Source organism: Zonotrichia leucophrys, chromosome 4 (genome assembly GCF_028769735.1).
Source record: "Zonotrichia leucophrys gambelii isolate GWCS_2022_RI chromosome 4, RI_Zleu_2.0, whole genome shotgun sequence".
Classification (NCBI taxonomy): domain Eukaryota; kingdom Metazoa; phylum Chordata; class Aves; order Passeriformes; family Passerellidae; genus Zonotrichia; species Zonotrichia leucophrys.
The window spans coordinates 53,151,126-53,175,049 of NC_088173.1; the positions used below are offsets into that span (position 1 = coordinate 53,151,126).

Genomic DNA, 23,924 nt, shown 5'->3' on the forward strand with positions numbered 1-23,924 from the left:
GACAGGGACAACTTCCACTAGATCAGGTTGCTCAAAGCTCCATCCAACCTGGTCTTCAACACTTCCAGCGATGAGGAATCCCCAGTTTCTCTGGGCATCCTGTGCCAGTGTCTCACCACTCTCACAGCAAAGAAATTGTTCCTATTATCTAATCCAAACCTTCACTCCTTCAGTTTAAGGCCATTCCCCCTTGTCCTATCACTACGTGTCCTTGTGTAAAGTCCCTCTCCAGCTCCCTGATAGACTCCATTTAAGTATTTAAATGTGAATTTCCTTCAAACTACATTTGAGGCTGCTGCTTGAAATATTCTACCCCTCTCTGGAAGCCTCATCAAGCCCATGAAATGCAAATTCAGCTCACCCAGTGCTGCTGGTGTATGCCTGCCCCAACACACAGTCTTCAGGAGGTGCTTCTGGGTTAAACCAAAAGTCAGCAAAGCATTTGCTGGACTCCAGCTTCAGAGGTGCAGAGCGCTCAAACCCGTAATCACTGAAAAACATCAACATCAAACATGTTACTACCCCCACTTCACTCTGCAATCCAGTTTGGGGTGAATGAAACTACATTTTTCAAAGTCAATATATTTTTTCAGTGTTATTCTACTAGATGAACATGCAAATTGATGAAGACAATTCTGTTCTAATTTCAGTGGGAGTTGTGTACACTTGGTGGAAAAACTGATAGCAATTACTTTCTCAGTTCTTCAAAATTACCTCCCTTGGTAAAAAAAGATTTTTTAAGGTTTTCTTTGACACTCAGACCAACCATTTCGTTTGTTTTTGTTTTTTTTTTTTACTTTAAAATTAATTCAATGGTCATTTTTCAAGTCTTGATCAATAGAGAAAAACATCAGTATCTGTTCAGTCAAGTGAAACAAATACTTAAACATAGCAACATTTTTAAACAAATGCAAATGTAAAAGAAAGCTGTTATTCAATAACAGGTTTTTCATTCGCTTATACATGGCTATGGGAACAGGGGCAAAAAGAGGAAAATAAACCCATCTCAAACTCTGTGTAAATATTTATTAGAAATAAGTCAAAAGACTCGAAGACAGACTCACCATAAGAAATCAGTGTTCACACATTCACAGACTTTGGATGTGAGAGCTGATGTGAAACTTTTCCCTTTAATGCACCAAGATGAAATCTTCCTCTTCCGAAAGCTTCTCTGCTGGCCCATGATGCAACGATCACCCTGAATATCAAAGCACTGGACTTATTGCAACAGAACCTCCACAAACAAACCTTGCGCTGTCCTGAGAAAGGCTGCTCTTGCTGCCAAGACTATAAACCTTATCAACCCTCTGATATCAGATCTATAGGTATAGAAAGCCCTCATATCCACTGCTGTCCACCAACATGTCATTACAGAGTTGTAACAGAGGCTATATTTCCAGGACACAGATCTGAAGATGCACATGAAAATGCAAGTGCAATTTATGTTTCATGAGTGCCCAACCTGTGTGCAAAGCTCATAATGGCCATTTAAAAATTTCATCTGGCTGAAGATTGCTGAATTTCTCTAGATCATCATATCTCATGTTGGCTGTCAATTTGAAGCATCAACCATGAGGACACAGAATGAACTCTCTCCATACACACTCCACTGGTAAATAGGCAGCTGAAAGTACTCTGTCAAAGTCATTTTAGTAGTTTCTAATTTCTGAAAGATATTTCTATGCCAATAACCCAAGATACTGTTACTCTTTAGGTTCAGATCTGTGTAACATTCTTTGTTTTCCTCTGGAGGAAAACTGAGTAGTATGAAAAAAATAAACCAACCCTGGTGGAAGAAGTAAAACATAAAAATCAGAATAATTATGAATAAATATGATGTGTTCCATTTAATAAAAAATCCCACCACATATTGGTCTCTTTAATCAGGACTTTGTACAGAGAATTTAGCTTCTGAAAAGTGGATTTGGTCAGAGCATCATGATTAGCACAGCCTTAATGCACTATGCAGAAAGGGTATTGCCCAAAACAACTGGACTCCATTACACAATTGGTCCACTGAGATCCTAAATTACTTCTGGAATGGACTTCATTTATGGCAATTTATATATGAGTATGGTATGTGGTCAGGAAGTTGGCAGAACATGACTGCAAGTTGAAATTGTTTCAATCAATATTACACACTTCACTTTATGGGACATGCTTCCCAACCCAGCAGGACCACCTATTATTATGGCAGCCCCCCAGCTATACTTCTGCCTTTTTTGGGACACAGATCATACAACCAAAGGGAACACAAAATCCTCTCTGACGTTAAACTCTAGCGAAATCAGCATAAGGAGACTAAGCTGTGGGTGTAGCATCCGAATTCAATTTGGAAACATTTTCTTAGCACACAACTCCATATGAATCTGAAAGCTATGGAAAAATGTTGTCAATTAACATAAAACCATGAATACCTGCAGATTTGTGAGCTCCCAAGACTCATAGTCTTCATCAGTGCACTCCCTGGGGAAGGACGGTCTGAAGTCCACCTTCACCAGTTCCCAGTCTGAACGGTAGCTGATATGTCCAAAGACTCTGAACAAAAGACCAAAAGGAAACTCTTACTGCAAAGAAATACCATACAGCTGAGATTCAAAATTTCAGTCTTATCTTTTCCTATCCACAGTCGTAGTTCTCTGCTAAATGTCCCAGTTTAATTTTTCTTCCACTTTTATTCCTCTTCTATGTACAATGAGTCTAGTTAGGAAACATTTGTCAATTGTATGAAACTTCACAATGAAGAGATATAACTCATATGTTAAAGGTTTTTTCCCTAGCAAACTGTCCAGAAATTAAATAGGGAATAATATCTTATAATTTGGAATAAAAATTTTTGTCTATTATCTTGCTATGTGAAACAGACAGATCTCTCAAATTTTGACAGGAAGATCAGATCAGAGAGCAGAATCCCAGATCACCAGAATCAGTTTCCAGCTCTGTTGCTCATTCCTTACGATTTGCAATTTCTTCAGTTGTTTTGCTTGTGGGATTTTGTGCTAATTTCTATAGTCTTCAGATGGCAATGTGCTAATGTTAAACTCACAGCATTATCATGATATTTTATTAATTTCTAAGGAATACACTACATCTTCACAGTGTGCTGGAGAATTCAGAGTCTCTTCTTCATTTCAGATAGCTCAATGTATAAAAAAAACCAGCCACAAATGGTATAATTTGGGGGAGGGGGGGGAAGAAAAAAAAAAGAAATCTCATTGCTTTAAAAAACAAGCTGCACTTTCAAAGCAGACAACATTTTTAAGTCCGGATCTTTATTTCCAAAAAAAAATGGGTACATATGACATCCAGTAACAAATTAGAACGGATAAAGACTTTTTTTGGGCAAAAGTAAAATGCATTTGTGGTTTGTATCTGCTTATATGACTTACTTGCCAAAGAATTTAAGGTTAATTCTGAAGCCAACAATTTCTGTGCTGTTCATACTGCACAGAGTTCATATTCCAAGCTTTAGTATCATTGTCCAAAGTAATTAATTCCTTTTGCTTTGCCCTCAGTTTTGTCCAAATCCAGGCACAGCAGGAACAGTACAGTTTTACTAAAATCATTCTGCAGTGCCCAGTAATTTCTCATGTCCTGAATTCCAGGTTCAGATTGGAACTGGAGTAGACCAGAAGTGATTGATTTTGTACAGCACAGAGGCAATACACAAAGCATTCTCCCTGGTAAATGGCGTACAACTCTGAAATCTACCAAAAAGGCTGAAAAACAGTTCACAGAGACTAAAGATGTGAAGTGATTTCCCCCTTTCCTTTCTGATACCTTTGCTTCTCCTCTATAGCAGAGAGCTGTAGATATCAATGGGTTATTGCTCACACCGCTCCCATTATAATGACTGGACAACCCATGCTCACAGGAAACCACACCACAAGCAGTGCAGTTAATTAAACACAAACATATGCATTTAGTTTGTATTTCTTACTCTTTTCTTTTAAGGCTCTTAGATTAAAGGACTTGGATCATCTAATTCCTTTCCTTCTAAATGTACTTATGGCTCAGAAGTAAAAGCAATGCACACAAACTAAGAAATGTGGCTCAGTCCACTGGCTGTATGTGCACATAGGTGTGTGGTCCTATTTCTCTCATTGAGCCTAAGGGTTTGGTTCTTTTTTCTGGTTCAGCTGGATCCTAAGAGCTGCTGTCACCATATAATCTTATTCACTGGTAGTTACATACTCAATAAAGTGTCTACTTAGGTGGTCTCTTGCTTTTTCCACAATGCCTGTTTCAATATGACTGGGTTTGCTGACAGACATGAAGTGTCTTTTGTATGCAAAATGTCCTGTACCTTTTTTCTAAAATCTTTGTTTCTCCGTACAAGGTGCTAACAGAAGGCAGACTTCACCATATGCTTATGCAACTACCTACCTCAGTGATTGCTGCTCCAGGCATCACAAAACTTCACAAATTTACTACATTTCTTTTATTAATAACTCATTCATAAAAATATACATACAAGTGCAAGAAGCCAAGACCCGTTAAAGTTTCACTCCTGCCTCATGAAAAGTATTTTCTACAGAACAAATGAAATTTCCTCCATTCGTGTTAGCTATCTCAGGCAGATTAGTCAAGGAAAGGGGAAGAAAGGAGATGGTGTTTTGAGTTCAAGGCAGAACAGAATAATGACATTCTCCTGAAAAATAATCTCTGAACTATTATTAATCATCTTTGAAATCTCAAGAGGATGATTCCAAATAACTATGGCAAGGGAAAGATGTTGCTTATATATACAAATATGCACACACAACCACACATACACAGTTATGTGTGTACACAGAACCAGAGATATAAAAGAGCAAAACAGAGCTCAGAGAGTTAGAGATTAATTTTGATATCCACAGAGATACCAAAAAATTATTGAGCTATCCACTTCTAAGCACCTTGGAGATAATTAAAATGATAACAAACAGCTACCACGGATTTATCAAAACCAAATCATGTCAAACTAATGTAATTTTCTCCTTTTACAGGGTAACTGGCTTAGTGGATAAAGGAAAGGAAAAAAATGTAGCATATTTTAACCTTTGTTAAAACTGTTACACATTTCTACCTGACATTGTCTCAATGTAAAAAAGAAAACAGTGCAGATAAAATCACTGTGAAGAGGAATGGAAATATATATTGAATCAGAAGAATTCATTTTCAAAAGTTAGTTGTCAAATAAAGAATATTTTGAGATATGTATCACAAAGATATGATGGGTCCACAGTCAATATTTTCATTAAAAATTGTGATCAAATAAGAAAGACAAAAAGTTTTGCTGGTAACACACAAAGAAGGGAGTGGACATGATGGAAGTAATGTTCAGAAATCAATATGATGACATACTCCGAAACCAAGCAAAAAGTACTCCTTGGGAAAAAAGAAACCCAAACCCATATCAAAGGTGGAAACAAAATGGAAAATAACTTTCAAATATCAAATAAAAGACTTGGGTAATTCTGTGGAATTAAAACAAGAATGAAATGTTGCAAAATAAGGAAGACTAATTCTAGCTTGTATTCAGAACTCAAAAACAGAAGACATGGAGGTAATTATTTTGATAAACTTGGCACTGGTAAAGCCTCTGCAAAAATAATATGTCGAATTTTGGGTTTTATATGCATATTTACAGACCCACTAAAAATGAATTTGAAAAGGGGCAAAATGACTCATAAGCTGCTTAGAAAATGTAACCAATGAAGAATGATTGAAAGAATTGGGTTTTTCACTGGAATAGATAAAGCTGTACAACAAAATGTTTGCAGAGTCTTGTTATAGAGTAAAGAGCTGTCTTCAAAGAGACCTAGAGGAAGGGCAAGAAAGACCAAGGACAAGGATCAGTTTAAAAGATACTGCCACATTATTCTCTAATTCCTTCTCCTTAGTACTGGTGAGTTTACATGTGAAGTACTGGGTCCAGTTCTGGGCTCCCCAGTACAAGAGAGAATGGAATGACTGGAGGGAGTCCAGCCAAAGGCTGTGACCGAAGACTACGTTCTCACAGAGCACAGTATTGACACCAGTGTTCCCAACATTCCCTTAAATAAAATCCTAAAGATTTAACAAAGTGTCCCAGTACAGTCACAAACTCCATTAAAAATGCCGACACACAATTTTGTAATTCCTAGAGAAAATTTTTCAAGGAATGAAGCATTTTACACACGTCCATTTTAGCAAACTGTTTGAAAAAAAGTCTTAATGATTATTAATGCTGTTGCTGCAGTAGCATGTGTTGCAGACACCTCACATGAGCACATTTAAATGTGCTGCTAAAGATAACTAGAATAAAAAATAAGTATTTTTCAAAGTAACTAAGGCAGGTATTAAGTAGGATTCAATGGATTAGAAAAAAATATGAGCTACAATAAAGCAATACATAACAGCAATCACAATATAATTGCTCAGGTGCAAAATATATAATATATATGATGAATAAAATAATATGAATGAAAGAAACTGAAATGGTGCAGCAAGTGTAACTGATGACTAGAAGTTATATATCAAGATGATAGCAATTCATAAGCTACTAAAACCTTCCTCTTGATTAACTATATTTCATTAGAAAGCCATCAAATCAATTCTGTTGAAACCATAAAAGATGATGCTGTGATAAATAATTTTTGGAAGAAATTCCAATTACCTTGGAAATAATTTACTTTTATTTACAAGGATTTAGGATCCATAATTTTAACTTCAGTGTTTCAGTTGCCATAACAACTTTGTACGTTTGTTCCTAGTTCATTTATGAGCACATAATTTTTTAATTTGATTGCATCATTTGATAGATAAGACAGTTTAATGCAGTTTTTAAGCTAACTCATTTAAACTATTTGCTGGAGGATTGCTAGTTATTTCTGTTCCTGATAAAGCTTATAATCAGGCAGAGTTAATTTAACAGAAATTACATGCAATGATAATCTTTTCCAGTAAATTCTGTTCAATAGACAAGACCTATTCAATAGAGCCTCCTTGCTCAGGTGAGCAGTAGTAGCTGTGTCATCTCCTGTCCCTGTGTTTTGCTTTACTCATGAATACCTGAGAACACTCAAAGACCTCAGCGTGGTGGGAGTGATCCTACAGGATTTTCCCACCAAGGCCACAAAGGTCACGTGGGGAATTTATTCAGATGTTTAATGCAGCAACTAAAACTGTGCAACTATTGCAGTTGCGCTGAGGACTACAGATAACAATTGCGTGATGCACAGTCCCCTTGCTTGAAATCAGAAGCCTCTTTCATTCTAGACTCACTGCCTTAATCTCCAGGTGCTGCACTGGCTTTTGCTCTCCTCTGTATGAGTGTGCCATCAGCAGTGATGTTCGGAACAGGACACTGCACGGTGTCTGCACGGTGATGAGCTGCCCTGTTGGCATACTCTGCTAACTTCATTTGCCACTTGGGGGTGGCCTCCAGTTTTTTTGAAAGAGACTTCAAAAGTATAGAGCTACAGATAGTAAAGCCTAGGATTTGAATCAGGGTTAGTTGAGGGCCCCACATACAGGTGAGATGAGCATCTCAAGGGCTCCCTCTTGGACAATATGTCTAAATTCCTCTGGAGAGCATCTAAGCAAAGCTGTCCAAGCATGCACCCAAAATTCTTTACAGAGCTAAACCTCAGTAGCTAACAGTCAGTATATCATCATGGTGGGAAAGGAAATCACACTATGAGAGATGCTAGTTAATTGTTTTAAAAATTCTTTCTATCTCCTTTTAAATGGAAGCAGTCACAGAATTGTCAAAATGTCAGTCACAGAAGGTCAAAAAATTATATTTATGTCTTTTTCTGAATAGGAGGTCTCCTTTCCAGCAGTATTCCTCTCATATGACAAGGAAATAGAATGGTTTTGTATATTTTTTAACTCTCATGTTTTGTATATTTTTTAACTCTCAGACCTCTCTGCTAATTTTTATAAGACTATTGCAATTTCGGATTAAATATTCAATCTACCTTACAGTTCACTAGATATCAAAGACCATTTACATTAAAAAAACAGCATCTTTTTCAGTTATCTTCTACATAAAAGAATTAGTTAGAAGTCTTGTCAATTTATGGTGACTTCAAAGAGCTGAGTCCTTTGCTTCACATAGACCTTTACAGTGAATGGTGAAAATATCCTTGAAAAAGCAAATAAATGTGACAATCTTCTTTTTGTTCTGCCTGTTGTGGTTCATATTATTACAGTGTCTTTGAACATACAGTAAGACATGTCAAAATCTGTGTAGAAATTGCCTAGGTGAGGAGTAAAGTGATGAGATGGTGGCAGGGAAGGATGTACTTCAGTATAGCCACTGACAACAGGTAGTGCTCTTCTTAACTCCCAGGAATAATATTATTATTGAAAGAGTTTCCAAGGGGATTTGGGTTGGCCGAGATAGCCATGAATATGTCCTACAGTTACACTTAAAGCCTATTATTTTCAAAGGAGAAAATGACAAGTGAATCTTTACTAGATGAGCTCTCCTTCCAACAGTTGTCTTTGCTTCCATTACACCACAGTAAAATCAACAAAAACCTAAACAAGTCAGAGGGTTCCTTCTGGTAAAATGGATGCAAGTAACGTGAGATTCAAGCTGCTGTTCTGTTACACATCAAGATTATAATTCAGCATATTTTTCTAATTCTCCAGAAGAACATAACAGAGGTCACATTTCAGTGGCCTTCCTAAATTGCAACTACAGAAATGATGAATGCTTCCATGTGCAAAAGTAGACACCTGCCTACATAAAGCAACTGCACATAAAAAGTGCTTGTATATACAGGAGATCATGTGCAAATATGCTGAGACATCTATGATTTAAATGCCTTAAACTACAAACACATGCATATACTTAATATACTAAAGAGAAGAGTAGGGTTTCTGGGTTGGGCTGGGTTTTTTGAGTTTTGGTTGGGGTTGTTTTTTTTTTTGGCTGCCAAAGTGAAAAATGAAGGGAGGAAACAATTTAGTTGAAATTGAACCAAAATATGTTTTTTCATTGTTTCCTGTTCCCATAAGCTAATAATTGCCATTCATTCTTTAATGCCAAAACATCTTGGTTTTAGCTCTTTTGGGGAAAAAAGAATGGAAATGAATGCTTAGGTTCTGAGAAGTGCTGGGGAAAAGCAGAATCAGGGTGTTTCTACTTCAGCCAGGATTTCAGTGGCTCCATGATATTTGTGAATTACATTCAACATTTTTCCCATCTATTTGATAAATTCCTGTCCAAGAACAACTCTTTTAACACATATGCTGTTTGGAAAACATTGCAGATTTAGTGCCTAGCCTAATGTCTTATGCAGAAGTAAATAAAAGGTGGACAGTGAACAAAATTGTTTAAAGAGAAACATATGACACTGTAGAGGATAGATTTTACATAATTCAACTCTCTGTTTTCACCTTACTTAGAGATCAAATTAATCTGGGAGACTTGCAAAATTTTAGGATTCTTTAGCTAATACTCTTCCTACTCATTTATTTAAAAAGTCTCTCACAATTAGAAATTCTTTATTCAGACTTCTCCTAGCAGAGCTGGAGTTAATACACTACAGTCATCTAAATTGTGGTTTATTAATTTTTAGAGTAAAATATAGTTTGAGGCCCCAACCAAAAGCAAATAAAGTGTTAAAAAAATTAGTTGTTGTCTAAGTTTGCAATGGTTATTTATTTGAAATAAAAACCAAAAGGGAAGCATAGTTAGAGAATCAAAGCTTCAGACAGTCTCTCTGAGTGTGTAATTTAAGCCCTGAAAAGGGCTTAAAATTACACAAAGCCTATTCTGAATGAAAAATTCACATCACCTTTTTCTGTTCTCTCCTCCAGTAAATAGGGACAAGGTAATAACAGATTCTTACAGAACATGAATTCCTAACTTTTCAGTTCCTCTTGCTCAAATATATTAACAGATCTGTCCTAAAAATGTATTAAATATGGGTTTTAAAGTGACACTGAAAGCATCCTCTTCCTGTGCTTCTGTCTCCAATATGAAACTGTAAGGAAAGAAATTTAAAGAACAAACTTTACCCACTAAACTTCTTTTGAGCAGAGTGAGAGACTGGGGCAGTACCAGGTGTTGACTCCAAAGTCACAACTTGGTGGTGACACTGCAATGCTTTGACTTGCTCTGCAAACATCTGTGTCCACAGAGATGACAGCAAAAGCATTAGGCTCGCTGCTAAACAGAGATCTGTACATCTGCATTAGCTGATATCTAGATTACATTGAAACAGAAGAAGCAGTTTGCTTTTCAATGCTTTTTTCACCACATTTCCTCTATCTACTCTCAGATATGTTCCTTCTTAAGCAAAGGGCAGAACAACCATTTCACAACTGAGCAATGATTCTCATTCAAGACATTAACTAGCTGAAAAGAAAACCCAGAATTTGCCTTCAGAAATCAGCTATTCTCCATCGTAATGAGGCTTTCTCTATCTTTTATCCACCTTTTGTAAATGTTGCAGTATGAGGAAGTCAGTAGAGAAGAATTCAAAACACAGAGAAGTACCTTCACCTAGTAAGATACTCAGACGACAGGAAAAGGAATGTCCTGCCATGTGTGACAATAAGGTCCAGAAAAGTACATGTAATGCTGACTGCTATTGATATTGTTAAAGGTGAGGCTGACATTCCTAGCAGAATCAACAGTTACAAAAATCCAGACAGCTCTACCTAATATCTAACACCTATTAACATTAACCTGGTTTTGAGTAAGTTAAAATTAGACTATCTTCCTGTTTCCATGATCACCCAGGAACCCAAAGGAACACAATGGGCATTCCAGACAGAAAAATATGTATGCAGAAGTTCAGAGATGCCATAAAGTTCCCAGCAGCATCCAAAGTTGTTATTCTGTGAGACAATACAAAAAAATAGCCTTCTGGAAAAAATACAATTACCCACAAGGAAGATTTTAATTCTACCTGACATAAAGAAAAGCAGTTCTTTTATGTAACCTCTTATTGGCCTTTTAAAAGGGGCTATGGTCTGTGGTACCATATGTTATTGTGCCTACTGGGTTTACACTGCAATCTAAATAACCTGGTTTGGGAAACACTCCCAGAAGCTGAGATGTGATTTAGAAGCATTTCAAACAGGTTTGAAACTTTCATTACATTAACTATTTCCTCTGGAGAGGAACATCAATATTTCAGACACACAAAAATTCTTCCTTTTGCACTGAGTTAGGCCATTACTCAATCCAGTATTAGCAAGTAATTTTTGCAACTATAAAATATTGTTCAGTATTGTTCAATGGGCTTGCAGTAACTTTCGTTCTTACAAATTTAGAACAAAATAAAACCTACTAGTCCATGCACTATTTTGATGAAAATGCACTAGTTGAGAAAATTTCTTAGCAAACCTTATTAATTTAGCAATAAATACTGGATTTGAGCTCCTCATTTAGAGGTTGATTTTTACACAGATCAAGTTCCCTAAAATTTATGAATACTTAATTGCTTATCTTTTCTAAACTCCTAACTAGGTCTCTTTAGAAATGGAAATCTAGACAGATTGAAAACAGAATGAGTCTCCTAAAGTTTTTGAATACTTTACCACTAAAACTCCTAAAAATCCTAACTCTTTTGCAGAGCACAATGGAATAAAATATATTTTCCTTAGCATTTGTATGTACATATCTTGAATACTGCAGGGGATTTCGATGAATGATTTAGATTAATGTTGACTGACAGATGACAACGGAGTTTTATGAAAACTTTTGACAAGTCAACATTTGGCTTTCCTCTCTGTTTTGGAGAAAACACAAAACTTTCTGAAATGTAGACTTGAGGCAACCAGGTTCACATTTTCCTGTTTCTTCAGTAAAGTCTACTAGACCACTTCACTTTGGCATGGAAAACAATAATGAGTGACATCCCTTAGGGGTCAGTATTGGGACTAGTGCTGTTTAACACCTTTGCTGGAACATGGACAGTGGGATCAAGTCCTCCCACAGAAAATCTGCCACTGACACCAAACTGTGTGGTGCAATCAACACACTGGAGCGAAGGGATGCCATCCAGAGGGACCTTGAAGCCTTGAGAGGTGAGCCTGTATGAACCTCATAAAGTTCAACAAGGCCAAATTCAAGGTCCTGGACCTGGTTTGGGTCAATCCCAAGCACAAATACAGGATGGGTGGAGGAATGAATTAAAAACAGCCCTGATGAGAAGGAGTGGGGGGTGTTGGTTGACAGGAAGTTCAACATGAGCCAGCAGTGTGTGCTCACAGCCCAGAAAGCCAAATGTATCCTGGAATGCATCCAAAGCACTGCAGGCCACAAGGCAAGAGAGAGGATTCTGCCACTCTGCCCACTCTCATGAGACCCCATCCATAGTGCTGCATCCAGGTCTGGGGTCCCCAGCACAAGAAGGATGTGGAGGCGTTGGACCATGTCCAGAGAAGCTGTGGATGCTCCATCCCTGGAAGTGTTCAAGGCCAGGCTGGATGGGGCTTTGAGCAAGTTATTCTAGTAGGTGTCCCTCCCCATGAGAGGAGGGGTAGAACTAAACGCCTCGAAAGTCCTTTCCAACCCAAACCATTCTGCAACTTTATGATTCTGTGATTTTGGATAAATGAGGACAGAACTGGAATTCAAGTGCCAGCCACTTACAAGACCAGTCAATATCCCAGACACCATGCTGGAGAATTAGAAGTCTCTTACACACAGACTGACTTCAGTGGAACCAGGATTTTACCTTAACAGTCAATTTCAGGACATGTAAAATACTCTTTTGACTCTTTTGTGAACCTATTTTAGAAGCTTTAAATGAAATACTATCTATTCCTTAATTTTGCTGCACATTTTTTCAGTTATTACCTTCCCACTTCAGAATTATGCTATCTCTACTAATTTATGAAGATTTTGACATCATACTCTTTATTCAAAGTCTTTATTCAAGCACATTCCATACCAAAGGAAGAAAATCAAATTCCCGTACTAGAAAAATATATCAGACTAGGTCCTTGGCAATGGATTTGGGGATTCCTCAATTAATTTATTTCCATTACCATTTACAAGGTCATCTCACCATGTTCTACTAGGAAGAACATTTAATTTCTAACAAAATGAAAATATAGAATAGTTGATTTCTGTTTTTTGGGTTTTTTTTGGTTTTTTTTTGTTTTTTTCCCCAGGGAATGTGTATTTCTCAAAAACAACAAATCACTGTAGATTAAGTCAAGCACAATAATTTAGTACAAGAATAGGTTTTCAGGAAAAATGGACTAAGCCAGACAGAACGACAAAAGGTCTTGACATAAAGTCAGACAGCACCACTGGGCTGACAACATCGCCCTGAAGGGAAAACAGTCAAAAGCAGTGGGAGAGACCAAGAAGTTGGTAGTTTGGCAACAATGAAACACATACTGCAGGTTTATTCCCTCATTGTCTTTAGAATCTGGTAGGAAACTTGCATGTATGTTCAGGGCCAGTTTGTGCTATTGAATGTTTGATACCCTCCATGCTCAGTAAACCTAGCTAAAAAGTAAGATCCGACAAGCCTGGCATGACACACTAGAATCAGACACTTGCTGTGCCTTTGGATATATACAGTCACATTATGCCTTTGTTGTCAGATTGGGCTCATGCACCAAATCTAGCTGCAGATCCATGTACTTTAGATAGATGATTTTAGACAGGCATCATGTTTTACAAGAGCTCTTTAGCCCATTCAGCCAGGTATTTAGGAACATCTTCACAGAATCACTGTTTTTAATGATACTTAATAAGGAAAGAACCCCAAGCCCAGAGCATACAGTCACCACACATCATTTTATCTGCCAGTAAGTACAGTTTGGGATAAGCTTTTGATCCATCTACTTTTACTGAAATCAATGGAAATCCCTCATTCAGAGGCATAAGTGTCTCCATGTGGCATATATTATATCATAAATAAACATGTATTGAAAGAAGAGAGAGATATGGGATAATACTGCTCTTTTCAGGTTATAGATGCATAATGGAGGATAAATGGGGCAGTGAAGAAAGAGAGAAACAACCAACAGCCCAAACCCCACGTCTGCACAGTGCTATGAACTTGGCACAATCCTTGGAAGCACATTACATACAGTAGGATTTCTGCTTTGCTGAGGGTCCCTTATACACTGGACTATTAATTTATTTTTCCCTGGGGAAAATGCTACTGGTACATGTCAAAGGCAGCTCTATTTGTAACTCCTGGGAGAAAAAGCTTGTCATGAACACACTGAGCTGAATATAAAGAATCACACAAACTGTTACAACAGAAGCACACACAACAACCTATTTGCACTCCCCTCTCTGGCTGCAGGCAGCATGTGCCTTTCTCCCCTACTGGACAGGTGTTTTTTACTCTCAGACACTTCTAAAATACTAGCATTTATCCTAGAGATGGAGCAAAATGTGCAGCTCAGATCCAGATGTCCCTCCTCCTTTGGAAAAAGACAGATAAACAGGATAAACAATTCTGAGTTGCAGAATTTGGTTATTTTTAAGTCTATTCACAGCATCTGCCTCTGTGACTGCACAGAATAAAAACAAATATTTGATAGCACAGTGCTTGGTTACATCAAGTACTGCAGTGCTATTTACTAAGACAGTTATTTACACAGTCAAGACAATAGATATTTAACATTTTTGATCTGACTAAAAATCTGTAGAAAACAAAAATACCCAAGAGGAAATAGTTATTTATTCCCCTGCATCTTGCAGATTTGTAAAGCAGTCCTATTATTCCACTCTTCCCAGAGGTAACTTAGCAAGATTTCATTTGAACATAATCTTTAAAATCTGAAATACTGCAGTCAGATGATTTGAAAGACAGGTTACATACCAGGGAAGTTCAGACATTACTGTAAGTGTCTGTGTGACTGTGAGAAGCAAAAGCCACTGACTTAAGGATCATCTCAAACATGCACAGCTGAAAACCTATGGAAATACATACAGAGAGAGAGCCCTGAAAACAGAGGTGAAACCAAAACCTTACGTCATAACCAGTGTCTCATCTCCAGGTTCACTAAGTAGTCCATCTACAAAGACAGAAGTGCTGGTAAAATTATGTGTACTCCAGGTCTGGCCTTCATCTATGCTGAACCTGGAAAAAAGAAGAAAATGCTTTAATTTACAGCTATTGGTATACAAAGCAGAATGCACTCTAAAAATTCCCTCACTACTAAAGCTTATGATTTTCATTCACAAAATAGCGTGTGCCTAGAGAGTGCATGATATTAATGTGATCTTCTCAGCACCTTATCCAGGCATTAAAATTTTTATGAGAAGGTGTAATAAATTTTCCACAAAAATAAAATTCCTCAGGTCGATTAAAAACAGCTTTGTCAACAAATTATCCTGCTACCTTGAAGATTCAAAAGCTAATTAATTCACATTTCATTCTTTATAGTAGTCTCTGAGGTAAATGCCTGGTAAGCAGAGGCCCGTGAAACATGAGAGGCCAACTGGTACAAGATGGGAGGTGCACTAACTCCAGGCACCAGTATGAGGGTGGTCCTTCATGGCTGCTACCATCCACTTAAACATTTGCAAAAGATACTGATGAATCAGCAAAACATATTTCTAATGTGCATCCCAAAGTCTCTTTTTTCCTGTACATTTCCTTCAGGTCTTTTGGACAGTAGGTTAATGATGGCTTTCAGTCCAGATAAAAAAGAGCCTAGGTACAGGTACAGAGCCTAGCTCCTATTCATGTATATAACACAGGTCTGCAAAAATGAGCCAATTCACAAGTGATAAAGATGTCTTTTAATGTCTTTTTTAAGGATGTATTTTTATGCTGAGGATTATAGTTCTGTGTGCCATTACACAAGGTTACCATGTTTTGCTGCACTATCATGCAGTCTAAAACTTGATATTCTATACCAAACTGCTTTGCAACAAACCTTTCCTGCCATACAGGCTGAGAAGGCCATTTTTTTTGCTGCACTGTCACCTATGAGAAGATCTATGCACACTGCAGTTACTTTGTGCATGAATATCTCAGATGAGCTGTGATTCTGGCACACCAATTTACACAGCATATAAGCGCAAATAAGTCCTTCACCTGTTGGCTCCCACACTCTACATTAAATTGCTCTTGCCAGAGAAACTCAGGGCAATTTTCCAATTTCTCTATGGTCCTTGGAGAGGACAGAGACTTAACAGTCCCAATGAACTCTCCTGACTGCTCACCTAAGCCACACATACAGCATAGGCTGAGCATCACCGACACGCACTGCTGGTGCCAGCCAGCAGCAGATAAACAATTATGCTGAACACAGCTTCTGCTGTAGAGTTCCAGAACAGTCTTTTAAGCAAAAAATGCCTACACTGTTGCAAGAAAATTTTATTATGATTAATGCATGATGCCATGGTATCTTCAGCACCATGGAGTAATCTTAAAGTAAACATCCAGCTGCATTTTTGTTGACTCAATGAATGTTAAATTAAGTTGACTCCACTTGTGCTTCATACATGATCACAATGAAATGCTTATCTTAAACTCTGAACTTTGCCTGAGGTCTTGAGTACACAACAGCTCTACTCTAATTGACTGTAGAATTACTTGAGTATTTTCAGAGGAATAGAGGTGTCTTTGATAGCCACAATAACTCCACCATGGTCCAAGTACAAGATGTGGTGCTCTTCTTCAAAGACCTACAAGTCAGACAAAGAAAGGCTGGCTAAGCAAATGTACAAAACAGCTGAAATAAAATGAACAAGCAAACAAGAATTAAGAGACTTATGTTTTATAATGTCCACACTTCAAACTGAAAAGAACATAAAAGTCATGTTAAGTCTTATATTTCTCCCAGCTGTAAAAGAAAAGAAAATTAAGAAGGTGAATCAGAAAATGTTCAGGTTCAAATCACAGTCAGATTAAACTGCCTAAAGTGATTTTAGCCCAAGCTTATATTTCTCATAGAATCCCTTCTGCATTCCTTTCTATTATATATCACCAAGTGATCCATCACCTTACTTTGGTGTTTGTCTTATTCTGTGTATCCTGCAGAATAAAATGCTTTTCAGTCTAATTCTAAGAAAAATAGAAAAAGTACTGCTGTCTGTGACATTCCTACAGAAACTGAAATAATTGGTGCAAGCATGTTTTCTGCATTTCCAGTGTCAGTGATTTTAATTTCAAATATTATGTGATGTCCCATGGAGACCACTTTGAGTTTGGAACCAAGATACATGTAATATTGATTTAATGGTACAAAGGATTAAAAACTTCATAAATTATTTTAATTCCTTTTCTAGAGGTTACTAGCAGTACTAAAATAAAAGCACAGGTAGATACCTTTCCTGGTTTACATCTAAAATCTGTTTTAAGACAGGATTTACTTTTGTAATTAACCTCTGTAGTTCATTAAACACAAAACCAAGTGATATGTGAGAATTATACACACTTAGCCTTTATAGACAAACAAGCAGTCTCCTGTATACTTTCACAAAGCAAAGGTGAAAATGATAAAGGTTAGCTTTACTTTGCCTTGTAAATGAAAAAATACTGACAATAGTAAATTATTTTCTTCTTTTGGCAAAATGAAATGCTACATTTAGAGGATTTCTCAGAAAGACTGAGCTGGAGCTGGGGTGAAAATATCTTACAGCACAACACTCACAATTACTTGAAAAATAGGAAGCATTTAATTTGGGTTGAGAACTCAGTCTTCCTCTCATCTAGTAAGAATATATTTTATGGAATCCTAGGGCTTCAAGTGTCTGATCAGATTTTCAGTGTTGCCAATTTACAGGCAAACCCCTGATATGAGGCATTGATAGTCCAATCTACTCATTCCCCCAGCTGTGTATTTTAGAAGAGAATTCCGTAAAGGACAGACATTAATTTTAGATGTACTTCAAAAGGATGAGATCAGCTGGAGTCAGATAAGCAAGCAGAGTTTTGATCCTCCTCTAAACTTTATTTGACCTTTCCCTCAAACCAAAATGCAACAGGATGTGCTGGGACACAAAGTCTCCCATAGCTTCAGCACCAAAGATAAAGGAAGCCGATACCTGCACCACTTAATGCAAATCAGCCTTTCCCAGAAAAGCACCATGGTAGGTCTTCATGTAGCATTTTAATAACCCTGCTTTAGCACACTATAAAGCACAGAGGACACGTCAAAGGCATATTAATGCAGTTGTTATTTCATGCTCTTCTTGCACACATTTCAATTTTTTTATAAACAAAATGTATGAAAGCCTTATGAAAATAATTGTTCATCTTCAATACATTGAAAAGAATGAACAGTTTCATGCCTGTTTATCACAAAGGTAAATATTTATCTCTACTTTCTGGTAAAAAAGCCCAAGACAAACATTTTGCAAAGGACTGAGGCAAAGGTGGTCCCAGCATGAGAGATGAAGTTCAGACCTATGAAGATGAGATATGTGAGTTCACAGCAGGCCACGAATTCTGATAAACATCTCTTCATTAACTAAAGCAGGCAATTAATCTATTCTGATCCTTACTACTAGCCAGCCACTACAGAAAAAGATTTTTATAACCTATTTATGTAATTTTTTGTGCACGTTTTGTGCTATATAATCACAATATCAACTCCTATTCTACCCTCTTCCTTTTGCTGTAAATGCTTTTCTTCCTATGTCTGTCCCAACACTGCAGCAGCTATTTCAGGCCAGAATATCTGTTGGAAGAAATTGGAACAGCTCCATAAAACCAGTGAGAGCATATTTAAGTGCTCCTAGAAAAAATAGATGCCATACAATTTTACTTTGCATTACAGAAGTTGCAAGAATAAACAAAAATTCCTGAGATTACTTTTTTATTTCAAGTGATATCCATTACTAAATTTAAATCTGGAAACAGAAGCTTTTCTACACAGAATGAGTCACAGTTGGACATCCTCAGGGTTGGAATCCTGGAATTACATCCTATTTTGTTGTGCTTATAAGTGTTACCATCTATCTCCTAAGATGCCTGCAGGAAAACATGTATTCTCACTTAACCAAAGGTTTTCCAAGTTGCTTTGATACACAAGGATTTGACACAGATAAATAACATTCCAACGAAAAACCAGCAGACTAAAGCTCCAGAGATCTAGATTTAGTTCCTAGACATCCAAAAGGCTTTCTCTGCAACCTCATTAGTTTTGCTGAACACTTTGTTGCTGCAAGAGCTACTCTGGTAGCAGATCAAATATGAAAGGTTTATTATTGCTGACTTCTTCCTTTTATTTATGCCATTTCCTCTGAAATCCAGACCTTTCGCTTACTCTTTGGTGTATAAATACTTTGCTGAATTTCAAGTACAGTGTTGTAACAGATGCTGTTAACATAACAACAGCAACCAGACTTGTGAACAGATACCAGGATTATAATAAAATAAAACCACTCATATGTATACATAAGGTAATCCTTGGCACTTAACAGAGTATCCTAATATTTCATGTTCATTAACACATTTTATTATATTATTCTCCTGGTATAATAGACAGAGAAATCTTTCAAATAAACATGAGTTCACCTCAGGCTACATCTTCATGGTCCACTAGGCACTTGACAGCTGGACTTAGTGATCTTAAGTGTCTTTTCTAATGATTCTATGACTCTAAGCCTATGTATTTTATGATAATGTCAAGGTGAGATTCCTTTCTTCTACAGTCCAGTTCATGGCATGGATGTTTAAGCTGCTTGCTAATCATCTCCTAAAGCACGACTGCTATTTACAGGGCAATGTTGTACAGTACATTGCCACAATTTTCAGTTTTCTTCAAACAAAAGAGTGATGGTTTCAAGATATACCAACAACCAGCTCAGCTATGCAACAGAAAGGTAGAAGAACAACTGGAACTAGCACAAGTGGTACTATGGTTGTTTATAATAACAATTCTTGGTTTTGCTCCTTGTATGAGCTGACACAGGCAGGATGCAGGAACAACCACAAAACAATGGATGAAATGCAATAATAAATTTATCCCATTACCTGGCCAACCAGGGGAGCCCTGAAGCAAAGACATACAAGTGGGGATGCAGACACTGCAGAGCTCAGTGCATGCCAGAGGATCACCCAGCCTGCTCTACTGTAGGGTTTGCACAGACAAATTTACCACTCTGCTTTGGTCTTTGGAGCAGCAGAGCAGGGATCTCAAGCATGTTTGATACTGTGCCTCTATCACAGGCCTATGTTATCTAAACACAGATGTTTGACCTAACACAGAGGTCAAAAAAATTAATAATATTATATTTGTGGGTTTTGACACTTGCATATCACTTGACTGTATTTACAGTCCTCCTCACCAACCTTCTGATTTTTTTCCTGGATATTTCTATTTATCACCAGAATTTACTTAATTTCAAAACCTCTTATTTGAGCATTCATTTCTGTCTATGGACTCTGGCTGTGTTTATAGGTAAGTCTTCCTGAATCCTTACATGACCACATCAAATGCAAGCTATGGAAGGTTTGAGTCTCAGAGCACATCATTGAATTACAGGATCTTTGACCTTCCCCACAGTCCTATAATCCACAGTCCTATGAACAAATACTGCTATTATGTCAATAAAGGTTTAATTAATTCCTTGCACTACAATTTCCCCAAAGTCGCTTATGTTTGCTTTTCTTCATTCTCTGTCTCTATACCCAAGCACAAAATGCTTCTCTCCTCCTCTGTACACAGCTCAGTAACATCATGTGAGCTTGTGAGAAAGGTGCCAGGCCCTCATTAATGACAACCACAAAGACTCCAAGGCTGAGACTTAAAGTGTTGTGCCAAAGCACAGGATTTCACCAGCTCACAAGACCTGCAATTTACTGAATTATCTAAATTCCTGTATCACCTGACTGAAGCCTTCTCTTTTGTTGTAAGAACTCCAGCAGAGAAAGGAAATGTGCTGCTGTCCTCTGAAAGAATTGTTTAATTGTGCACAGTGAAGCCATGAAATACATAAAATAATCTACAGTTTCATTCTGATCACAAATATTAGAATTTAGTAAGCTCTTTCAAGGGCTTCAGAAGAGTTTCAATTAACATAGAGCTAGCAATGTTGTTTGCCATTTTGACTGTCACAATGAGGGATCAGTTTGTGGTTGATTTTACAGCATAATTAGGCACCTCAGGGTCAAGTTGTAACATATATCATTTACCTGTGTGTCTCTACAAATAAAAAGCAGTGAAAATATTAATTTGATCTCATTCCTCTTTTCTTCTTATTTTTCACCCCAGAAAAACTATAAAACTTTGGCAAATGCTGACAAGAAATTATGAGAGGCCTCTGAGAAGTATTAAACAACACAGTACCCACTGTAAATCCTGGAAGGCTTTTGCATTTACACACCTATTTATTGTATAGTAGATTTCAAGATGGAATTTGGTATAAAATTTTATCTTTTAAACATCAAAGGACATTATCATTACAAAAATAACCAACTCTTTTTAAAGTACTCTGCAGAGTACTAATGGAACCCTACAATAGCAATATAAGAAACTGTCTGTATTTTTCCCTTTTAACCTCAAATTCCCCAAGCTCAGTCAGTAACACTACTGAGAATATTTTCACACTTAATGGTTTTTAAAAATAACAAAATTTTATTTCAGCTGAACTAACTGAAATTAAATTATTTTTTGAAAACACTTTGGTCCTTTGAGGATGCTTTTTTTAATCCTGGATATCTATTATAAGTAGAATCAATATGATATAGTGTATTGTTTCTATATACATATACAGAGAAAGAAAATACCCCTATGCTGAGTGCATTGAGTTTGCACAGCCAGGTTTTGGTAGCAGGTAAGTCCACTGGGGTGGCTTCTTTGAGACACTTCTAGAGAAGCTTTCCCACACCAGCCAGCTTCAAGATGGACATGCCAATGGTCAAGGCTGAGTCAATCAGCAATAGCAGTACCACCTTTGGGATTATGTATTTAAGAAGTGCACAACAGCAACTACAACAGGAGTGAAGAGGTGAGCATACGAGAGGGGAACATCCCTGCAGACACCAAGGTCAGTGCAGAAAGAGGGGCAGGAGGTGCTCCAAGTGCCAGAGCAGAGGTTCCCCTGCAGCCCCTGGGGCAGCCCATGGTGAGGCAGCTGTGCCCTGCAGCCCATGGAGGCCCAGGATGGAGCACAGATCCACCTGCAGCCCATGGAGGCCCAGGATGGAGCAGAGATCCACCTGCAGCCCATGGAGGCCCAGGATGGAGCAGAGATCCACCTGCAGCCCATGGAGGCCCAGGATGGAGCACAGATCCACCTGCAGCCCATGGAGGCCCAGGATGGAGCAGAGATCCACCTGCAGCCCATGGAGGACCCCACAGTGGAGCAGAGATCCACCTGCAGCCCATGGAGGTCCAGGGTGGAGCAGAGATCCACCTGCAGCCCATGGAGGACCCCACAGTGGAGCAGAGATCCACCTGCAGCCCATGGAGATTCAGGATGGAGCAGAGATCCACCTGCAGCCCATGGAGGACCCCACAGTGGAGCAGGTGGATGTCTGAAGGAGGCTCTGACTCCACAGGAAGCCAATGCTGGAGCAGGCTTGCTGGTAGGACTTATGATCCCAGAGGACACCCATGCTGGAGCAGCATGCTCCTGAGAGGCTGCAGCCTATGGGAAGCACCCACTCTGGAGAACTCACTACAGCCCATGGAAAGGACTCATGTTGGAGAAGTTCATTGAAAGCTGTCTCCTGTGGGAGGAACCCCACACTGGAGCAGGGGTGTAAGGAGTCCTCCCTGAGAGGAGGAAAGAGCAGCACAGATATGTGTGTTGAACTGACCACAGCCCCCATTCCACATCCCCCTGTGTGGCTCAGGGTGAGGAGGTAGAAAATTAATAAGTTGAGCCCATGATGAAGAGACGGGTAGGGGGAAGTGGTGTAAGATTTGGGTATATTTCTCACTATCTTACTCTGCTATTAATTTGCAATCAAATAAATACCCCCCAGGTTGGCTCTGTTTTGCCTGTGATGGTAATTGGTGACCAACCAATTACCCATGAGCTTTTTGTTATATTCTCCCTCCCCTGTCAAGCTGAGGAGAGAAGTGACAGAGAGAGATTGGAACCAAGCCAGGGCAAACCCACCACACTGAGACAGAGCAGCTTAGGAAACAACACATGAGGAAAGGTGATGCTTCAACTGACACTAGCCAGTGGAAGAAAAAGCCACCCAGAATTCAAGTAGCATTATGATATCACTGTTCTCTTTTTAACACTTTGGTATTTGTAGTCCCTGAATTTATTAAATCATGCCAAAAGACTTAAAAACTTTTATTATTTTTTTAAAATATATTTTAACTGTCTCCGTTTCAATGAAGAAAAAGTTTATGCTTTAGTAACAGCTTTCAGACTATGAAGGAGAAGAATTTTTGCTCTTGTACCTAAGCTATGTCTTTTAGCTCAGAATGTTTGTACTGCAAGATCTAGTCCAAGTCCACTTCATCATTAGCATAGGAAGATTACTTAAATTATTAAAAACCAAAACAGACACCATGTTTTTTGCATAAGATACTTATAGGATCTTTAAAAAGACTAAAATATTTGAACTTCAGCAGAACCTGACAGCCTGATCAATTTGAGTCCTAGAAAATCACCTTCTTAATCTCTTAGTTTTCAAGCAAACTGGAGATAATAATACCACCTCCTTCAAAAGAGTGAGTATCTAAAGATTAGTTAAGCATTACATAATTCATCACATTTGGTGCATTAGAATTATTTCCAGGTTCCTTTGATGATTTATGCCTCCTACCTGACGCCACGTGTTGCCACAGTCAGATGTTATGTACATCTCTTCTTTATACTCAACCAGCTGGGACCCCAGGTTACCTGTCACAAAAGAGGAGAAAACAAGGGTTGCATCCACATGAGCAAGAGAGATTGGATCTAGTCCTGATGCCAGTCTGAGTCAGAAGTTTCCAGGTCAGAGCAAGAACTAAACACATCAGGCTTACTTCATTTCTGGTAGAACCAGCAAAATCCTTTACAAACACATATGTACAATTTCAAAGTCCTCCTT

At 38.0% G+C, this 23,924-nt stretch overlaps 1 protein-coding gene across 7 annotated transcripts in view; it reads right to left on the reverse strand.

The window, feature by feature from the left end:
• SORCS2 (sortilin related VPS10 domain containing receptor 2) overlaps window positions 1-23,924 on the reverse strand; it is a 538,682-nt gene that overhangs the window by 40,577 nt on the left and 474,181 nt on the right. For all 7 annotated transcript variants that reach the window (XM_064711730.1, XM_064711728.1, XM_064711726.1 and 4 more), the window contains exons 12-17: window positions 23,658-23,734; window positions 16,512-16,603; window positions 14,940-15,047; window positions 2,418-2,538; window positions 1,065-1,198; window positions 362-490 (exon numbers count right to left, since the gene is read on the reverse strand). In XM_064711730.1, the coding sequence (XP_064567800.1) occupies window positions 362-490; window positions 1,065-1,198; window positions 2,418-2,538; window positions 14,940-15,047; window positions 16,512-16,603; window positions 23,658-23,734 (661 nt within the window). The remainder of the gene's footprint in view (window positions 1-361; window positions 491-1,064; window positions 1,199-2,417; window positions 2,539-14,939; window positions 15,048-16,511; window positions 16,604-23,657; window positions 23,735-23,924) is intronic.